This window comes from Saccopteryx bilineata, chromosome 2, assembly GCF_036850765.1.
Source record: "Saccopteryx bilineata isolate mSacBil1 chromosome 2, mSacBil1_pri_phased_curated, whole genome shotgun sequence".
In the NCBI taxonomy this organism is placed as follows: domain Eukaryota; kingdom Metazoa; phylum Chordata; class Mammalia; order Chiroptera; family Emballonuridae; genus Saccopteryx; species Saccopteryx bilineata.
Genome location: NC_089491.1, coordinates 135,390,586 through 135,399,084, shown reverse-complemented (window position 1 = coordinate 135,399,084; position 8,499 = coordinate 135,390,586). Strand labels below are relative to the sequence as shown.

The 8,499-nt window shown below is 45.1% G+C and overlaps 1 protein-coding gene across 1 annotated transcript; it reads left to right on the top strand.

Moving 5' to 3' along the window:
• The first annotated feature begins 3,669 nt into the window (after positions 1 to 3,669).
• Positions 3,670 to 6,510, top strand: LOC136323720 (lysozyme C, milk isozyme-like). The gene is made up of 4 exons (XM_066255556.1): positions 3,670 to 3,808; positions 5,159 to 5,320; positions 5,960 to 6,038; positions 6,388 to 6,510. The coding sequence occupies exons 1-4, from the start codon at positions 3,670 to 3,672 to the stop codon at positions 6,452 to 6,454; spliced, it is 447 nt and encodes a 148-aa protein (XP_066111653.1). The 3' UTR covers positions 6,455 to 6,510.
• Positions 6,511 to 8,499: the final 1,989 nt, after the last annotated feature.

Genomic DNA, 8,499 nt, shown 5'->3' with positions numbered 1-8,499 from the left:
CTAAGGTGTTGCAATGAAAAACTGATGATTGATGCTTCTCATCTCTCTCCGTTCCTGTCTGTCTGTCTCTATCTGTCCCTCTCTCTGATTCTCTGTCTCTGTAAAAAAAATAAAAATAAATAAAAATAAATTTTAAAAACGAGTATATAAACAGCCTCTAAACTGTTTTTGGGGTCTGCATAATTTGAGTCTGTTGCCCTGTGTCAGCTATATGCGGCCAGCATGTTTAATAAATTTCCTCCTTTAATAAAACTTTTCAAAAACTTATTTGGACTAGGCCCTGGCTGGTTGACTCAGTGGTAGAGCATCGGCCTGGCATGCAGGACTCCCGGGTTTGATTCCCAGCCAGGGCACACAGGAGAAGCACCCATCTGCTTCTCCACCCCTCCTCCTCTCCTTCCTCTCTGTCTCTCTCTTCCCCTCCCGCAGCTGAGGCTCCATTGGAGCAAAGATGGCCTGGGCGCTGGGGATGACTCTGTGGCCTCTGCCTCAGGCACTAGAGTGGCTCTGGTCGCAGCAGAGCAATGCCCCAGATGGGCAGAACATCACCTCCTGGTGGGCATGCCGGGTGGATCCCGGTTGGGCGCATGCGGGAGTCTGTCTGACTGCCTCCCCGTTTCCAACTTCAAAAAAATCCAAAAAAAAACCCAAAAAAACCAACAACAACAAAAAACTTATTTGGACTATGTGCCTCTACTAACAACAGCGGAATTGTGGATTTAGTTACTTTACAACAAATCAGATTGAGGATGTTTCTAGCAAAGGCCAGTTTAGGAGTACCCTAATTAAGTTAATAACAGTGTACCTATCTATATAGTGTGTTTTTTTAATTTTTGTTTTTTTATTTTATTTATTAATTTTAGAAAGGAGAGAGAGAGAGAGGAGAGAGAGACAGAGAGAGAGAAGAGGGGAGGAGCAGGAAGCATCAACTCCATATGTGCCTTGACCAGGCAAGCCCAGGGTTTCGAACCGGCAACCTCAGCATTTCCAGGTCGACGTTTTATCCACTGCACCATCACAGGTCAGGCTATAGTTTAAGTTTAAAAAATTTGGCTCTCAAAAGAAATTTCAATCATTGTACTGTTGATATTTGGCTCTGTTGACTAATTAGTTTGCCGGCCACTGTACTAGAATTTCCACCATTGGCTTTTCTGGATGTAAGGTCAGCGGCCATGGCCATGCAGGTTCTTATGAGATTCGGGCAGATGGAAAAGACACTGTGGAGCCAGAAAATGGTGGGCCATTCTGTTTATTAGTCTCATAACAGCGGACGGGCAAACAGGCAGGGAAGACCACTTCCCTTTTTCTCTCCAACTCTCCCAGACTCACAGTGCAAAACAGGCCCCCCACCAGCTACAGCACTGTCTCGCCAAAAACAGGTTGGGGAAGAAAACTTCTCCAGCAAACAATAGCCCCTCCCAAGCAGGAAGAGGAAGGCAATGCTTATTTGCAATCTGCCGCCCTGAGGGCAAGCATCACAGCCTTTTATAGACTATACACACAAGGCACTGCCCCAATACAAGGGAGCAAACCTAAAAACATTTGTTTACCCAACCCTGGATCTGGACTTCACAGGCTTCATAATCTCATGAACAAATTACTGATAATAGATAAATACACACACAACTATCTATATATTTGTAATAATGTACAGTATATACATATACCAGTGATCACAGATATCAGAAAGCATTCAAACATAATTTGAGGTTTAGATCTATTGACTTCTTTTAGATGCAGAGATATTATGAACTTAGGCCAGGGGCCCCAAACTATGCCCCACAGGCCATTTTTCCGGCCCCCGCCGCACTTCTGGAAGGGGCACCTCTTTCACTGGTGGTCAGTGAGAGGAGCATAGTTCCCATGGAAATACTGGTCAGTTTGTTGATTTAAATTGACTTGTTCTTTATGTTCTTTATTTTAAATATTGTATTTGTTCCCATTTTGTTTTTTTACTTTAAAATAAGATCTGTGCAGTGTGCATAGGGATTTGTTCATAGTTTTTTTAATAGTCTGGCCCTCCAATGGTCTGAGGGACAGTGAACTGGCCCCCTGTGTAAAAAGTTTGGAGACCCCTGACTTAGGCCCTAGTAGTCTTCTGTTCAACTGATGATTTACTGATTGCAGATCCCAAAAGAGCCTCAAACCCTACAGATACAATGACTCCTGTCATGGGTCTCCCTAGATTGAGGGGGGAAACACCTCTAGCCAAGCACAGATAATGAGCCAAAATTCAGCAAAGTGTATGAGGACAACCCTGTCAGGGTCCAGCCCCGGGGGGAATCCAGGGGTCCCACAGGAAGAGACGGGCGTCGGCGCGAATCGAGTGAGAGAGCCGAATTCTTTTTTCTCTTTAGCATTTACTGCCAGACATCTCTGCCAAATGCTGGTCTAGCTTTATTTTTATACACACACACTAAGCTACAATCACATGATATTCAGAATACATTGATAAATTATTGTTTTTGTTTTGCTATGGTTACATATTTCTAGGTAACAGTTAATTCATTTCTATAAGCTACAAATCAGGTGGTAAGTCATTCAAAGTACATTTATACAATAACTTGAACAGCAATAACAATATTGGTACAAACTTCTAAAAGGTCAGTACTGATTAATAACTCTACCTTACCTAATGTCCTATTGTCTAGTCAAATTTTATTTATCTACTAATTATACACTAGTTAAGTTCTAACTTATTTTTCTCAGAGTGTTCCACCACCTGCAGGTCAAGTATGCAAGAAGATAGGAAAGTTTCTCTACCACATGAAAAGGCAAGGGAGGGAAAGTAATGAATTAAGTGAAGGCTGAAAGGTGCTTCTGTGTATAGTTACTGTTTCCTACCTATTCATAAGTCACAATCTATTTTTTCTAACATGATTAATAGGAAGGAATTCTTCTACAAACTTAACCCTTTTCGAGGGATATCATAGCCAGCCTCTTATGTTTATGAGCCCAGGCAAAGGGGCTTACAGGCTTTTTTGTGGAACTCACACCCTCTGTCTCATTTCTAAAGAAATTACTATGAATCTACAGGGAAAGCACGGTGCTATTATCCCTGTGCCATCAGTGAGAGCACACACCCAGAAAAGGGGGGATAAAAGGCCAAATTAATTCAAGAAGTCAAAGGGGGAAGTATCGTTGTGCCTTTTCTCTGCTGTGACTTTGTCAGCCAGCAGCCATTGATCTTCACTGCTGTGACCTTGTCAGCCAGCAGCCGTTGGTCTTCTCTGCTGTGACCTTGTCAGCCAGTAGTTGTGGATCTTCTCCTGCTGTGACCTTGTCAGCCAGCAGTCGTTGATTGGCTTCCAACACAACCCCTTTGGGGACAATCCAACAAAAGCACAAGTCTTGAAAATTATACTTCTTTCCCCTACCAACTCCCTTCTTGCCCCATTTCCCCCCTTCCATGCTTTTGCCCAAATCTAGGACTGCCCCCACCCCCTACTGAGACTTTATTTCTGGCACTATTCTTGGTTACATCCCCTTCCCTGAAATTCACTCTGGCAGGACTAGTTTGGGAAATTAGTCAGCAGCAGCCAAGTCCTTCTTCCTGGTACAGATGCCAGAATGACTGCCCACTCAGAGATGCTTTTGTGCCCAAAGGGTATAAAAGACAACAGCATCCTGGGCATACCAGCCAGTCCTTGGGTTCCACTAGCTGCAAAAATGAGGTCAATTCTGATCATCTCCATCCTCAGCTGCTTCTTTGCAGCTTACAATGCCAAAGTCTTCACCAAGTGTGAGCTGGCCCAGAAGATGAAGGCCAAGGGAATGGATGGCTTCCATGGGTACAGCCTGGCAAACTGTGAGTACAAACTACTCATCAGTCCTTTCTGTCTCTGCCCAAAGAGGCCCTCTTCCTCGACCCAGCAAACTTTCCCTGACCCAGCTTTCTCCCACTCACCTTCCTGTTCTTTTTGTCTCTCTTCCCTCTCCCTTTTCTTCTTCTTTTCCAAGTGAGAGGAGGGTAGATACAGAGACAGAGTCCCGCATGTGTCCCAACTGGGACCCACCCAGAAACCCCCATCTGGGGCCATGCTCATAACTGAACTATTTTTAGTGCCTGAGGCAGAGGCTCCTTGGAGCCATCCTCAGCACCCAGGGCTGATGCACTTGAATCAATCAAGCCACAGCTGTGGGAGAGAAAGAGAGGGAGAGAGAGGAAGGGTAAGGGTAGAGAAGCGGTTGGTTGTTTCTCCTGTGTGCCCTGACCAGGAATTGAACCCATGATATCCACAAGCTAGGCCAACACTCTATCGCTGAATCAACCAGCCAGGGCTTACAATTCCTAACTGGTTCTCCTTTTCTCTCTTTCCACCAGGAATTATCTTACTTACAATAGAGTTTCTTCTGCTTCTCCTCCAAATCACCTTCCCACCAATGACCTGGAATATTTCCTTGGATATAACCCAGAGACTAACCTACCTATCTCTAGTTTCACTGCCATCGCCTTTGCTTTTGCCTGCATTCTTCTTTAGTCCAGGTCTCTGGAGCACAATAGGTGCTGCCTCCTGACCTCTCTCCTCTTCTCTTTTGTTCACCAAAAAATAACCTACACCTGCTGAGTTCATCTAACAGGGTTCTCCTAGTGTCACAAGGGAATTAGATGGCGATCATGAGAACGAGTCAATGACAAGGGTGCAAGGATTAAGAGTCATACATCACGTTGGTAGGCACATGTGAAACTATTTTAACTTCTCTTGAATGTCTCATTATTCTCCATGCCAAACCTTCTCTTTCTTGTTACCCCCAAAGCTAGTATTTCCAGAATCCCTTCCTAGGATTCTCCTCTACTACCTCTCCACCTCTCCTCTTGAATATACCTTGGAGTACAAAGCAAAAGTGCACACATGGCAAGGATTGGATATTTAACTGGAAGGTGAGGCTAGAGAGGTTAGACTGAGGAACATACTGTGACTGATTCATTGCAGATGAACTTATTTAACAAATTGTTATTACATACTTACCATGTGCTCATTATTGATTAGTCCTGGGAATACACCTGGATTGTCAATGACCTCTAACATTTTGGATCTTTGCTTTTCAGTCTTAACAGACTTCCATTTCTGGTAGCTCTAATACAGCACAAGCCAAATCCTACTATGGAGCACCTCCTCCTCCTTTTTATCCACACCTTTTTCTCTCTCTGACCCAGGGGTCTGCATGGCTCAGTATGAGAGTGACTTCGACACTCAGGCCTTTAATGAAAAAAATGACAATGGCAGCAGTGACTATGGGCTCTTCCAGCTGAACAACAGGTGGTGGTGCAGTGACAGCAAGCACCCCTCAGTCAACGCCTGCAAAACAACGTGCAGCAGTAAGGACTCTCCCCGCTGAGGGCTGGGTGGAGTGTGGGCAGGTAACATAGGTGACAATTGGAATGCACTACTCCCTGCCCCTGCCCCTTGGCCTGTGTGGCAGAAGCTGAGTATACTGAATAAAAGAGTGTTTTATGATGGGATTGCTATTTGAATTAGTAGACTGCGTAAAGCAGATTGCCCTGGGGTACTGTCCTTACCTACTGGGCACTCTACTTGAGCAGTCCTCATACTAAAACAGGATTCCACAGAGATCCTCCAGCCAAAAAGGTGGAAGAGAGATACACCAACCCTTGACTGAGCCTCATCTTCATGGGTGCCATCTCTCAAGACGTATTGTCCTGTTCCTGACACAGACAGCGCTGCGTCACCAGTCCACAGACCTGCACACAGTGCTCAGGACGTACTAAGCAGCTGCCTGAAACAAAGGCTCTCTCTAGTCCGCCAGGTCCTGGATGCCCTGTGGAGGGAACAGGGCTCAAAGACAGATTCTTAGCGAAGGCATGAAAACCCAGCAAACCTATGGAGGGGCTCCAGAGATAAAGGGTTTCCTCTGGGCATTCCCCTCCAAAAAATGATTGATTATTAAAACAGGGAAAGGGCTTTTTCCTTCCCCACTCATACACTTTTCTTTTCAGAGTTTCTGGATGATAACATTGATGATGACATCATCTGTATCAAGAGGGCTGTGAAAGATCCTCAAGGGATGTCTGCTTGGTAAGGGGACCATGAAGGGCAGAGATCAGCCACTCTGCCAGGGGCGGGCCCAAACTCTGTCTGGGATGCTGATGCAAGCAGTATCTCTGCATAGGATTTCCCCTGGACTTTGGAAGGAGTCTAGATTCCTGATGTGAAATGAGGCAGAATAAGATTGTGTTATTCCCTCCAACCCCCAGGCATCACTGTAGCATCCGCCCCCATGTGTCTTAGGTGGGCAGGCCTTCCCTGTCTGGTACTCTCCCACAGCACAATGAGCTCCATCTCGTGGGCCCTACCTTCCCTCTCAGCCGAGCCCTTACAGACTCTGACCCTGCCTCTGACCTATGTTTTACTTCTCTATCCTTAGGAGAGCCTGGGGAAAACACTGCAAAAACACGGATTTGTCCCAATACCTGGCCAGCTGCAACCTGTGAGACTGTCCTTGAACATGAATCCTGGAGAAGGTGGCCCAGAAGGCAGGGCAATTCTTCAAGGTCCTTGGAAGCTCCAAATGTTCTCTGATTTCTGCCTCCAAAATAAAATTTCCTCAAATTCAGCTGTCTCAAGTAGCATGTTTAAGGGCTGGGTCATAATGGAGGCTTGTTCCATGATATAGACAGCTGGAAATCTGATTCTCTCCAAGCCCACCACCGACTTCCCCATAGCTCCCAAAGCATCTGGAGAGATACTTTAAGGAAAATCCTTTTCTGAGAACTTTTTATGAGTTACTCAGTCTAAGCTAAAATTGCCAGCTCTTATGATGCCAGCTTTTATGAAATTCATTTGGTAGAGATGGCCAATATTATTCTCCATTATAATGAAGGAAAGTTCAAGATGAAACAGAAGGAAATTGTGGGAGAGATTTGGTTGAGACATGCAGAAGAGGGCAGAACATCAGGATAACTGTGTAGGCTAGAGTAAATGACGAAGCTGCTGTAAGTGTCCCAAAAATATGGTGCACTCACAAAAACAGCCCAAGATGCGTAGAAAGTCTCCTTTGTCCCACACAGACATTCAGAAACCCAGATTCTTTCCATCCTGCACCCCTATCATTCTCTACAGCTGTGCTACTCAGAGTCTGGTTAATGGACCAGCAGCGTCAGCATCACTTAGGAACCAGAAATGCAAATTCTTGGGTCCAGTGCAGACCTACTGGATATTTGTCTTAATCTCTGTTTTATTGGGATCTTCATGTGATCTTGATGCATAGAAACATTTGAGAAACACTGCCCTGGGGTACTGTCCTGACCTACTTGGACAAAGCTGGATTGAAGGAACCCCTTACTCCAATTTGCAGGAAGAAGAATAAGTGTGGAGAAACGCATATGCAATGTTTTAAGGCCCAGAAAAGGTGCATGTCACTTCCATTTACACTCACAATATAAAATTTAACCACATGTCATTCTTAGCTGCAAGGGCGTCTAGGAAATGTAGTGCCTACATAGGTATTACATTTGTCCTATGACAGTACTATTACTATGGCAAAGGGGAGAATGGATTTTGGTGGACAACTAGAAATTTCTGCCATGGTAATTAATAAATCACTTAATAAAGTAAATCATCATTACATTCCAGTAGTGTAAATGCTTCACTGGATAAATATGACTCATGGGCTATACCTATATAAGAGTATTTTTGTGTCCCACCATACATTTGCTCTGTGGTGTGGATTCTTCTCCTGCCTATAGGTAAAAACTCAGGCAAATACCATGACATTTCTAGCCATGCTCAGAAGGTGAAAGTATACCAGTTCTGTGCAAGGAATCTTCCCTCTTCTCTCTAGCTCTTTTTTTTTTTTTTTTTTTATTTCTCTGAAGTTGGAAACGGGGAGGCAGTCAGACAGACTCCCACATGCGCCCGACCGGGATCCACCCGGCATACCCACCAGGGGGCGATGCTCTGCCCATCTGGGGCATTGCTCTGTTGCAACCAGAGCCATTCTAGTGCCTGAGGCAGAGGCCACAGAGCCATCCTCAGCGCCCGGGCCAACTTTGCTCCAATGGAGCCTCGGCTGCGGGAGGGGAAGAGAGAGAGAGAGAGGAAGGAGAGGAGGAGGGGTGGAGAAGCAGATGGGTGCTTCTCCTGTGTGCCCTGGCCGGGAATCGAACCCAGGACTTCCGCACGCCAGGCCAATGCTCTACCACTGAGCCAACCGGCCAGGGCCTCTAGCTCTTTTCTTGACCTCTCCAACATCTTTTATAGACTGACAATGGAAGGTCAACTAAAGATGCAAAAGTTTATTTCCACAATCTCCTTTTGTAAATATTTGAGGTCATGCATTTCACTTTGAAATGTGGCATCTATTGTCTTAAAGTCTCAGCTGAATCTAAAACAAAGATTTTCCCATGTAACCTCCTGATACAATATCTTTTAAGTGTTCGCAAAGTAATTTTGGAGACTAGATCTTACTTGGCCAAATTCTACATGTTATGGAAAAGAGGACACTGAGGTCTCTCTCTCTCCCCCTCTTTTTAATTGA

Coding starts and splice junctions, on each gene's coding strand:
- LOC136323720 (XM_066255556.1), top strand. CDS start 3,670: ATGAGGTCAATTCTGATCATCTCCATCCTCAGCTGCTTCTTTGCAGCT. Junction 3,809..5,158: donor TGGGTACAGCCTGGCAAACT/GTGAGTACAAAC, acceptor TCTCTGACCCAG/GGGTCTGCATGGCTCAGTAT. Junction 6,039..6,387: donor CCTCAAGGGATGTCTGCTTG/GTAAGGGGACCA, acceptor CTCTATCCTTAG/GAGAGCCTGGGGAAAACACT.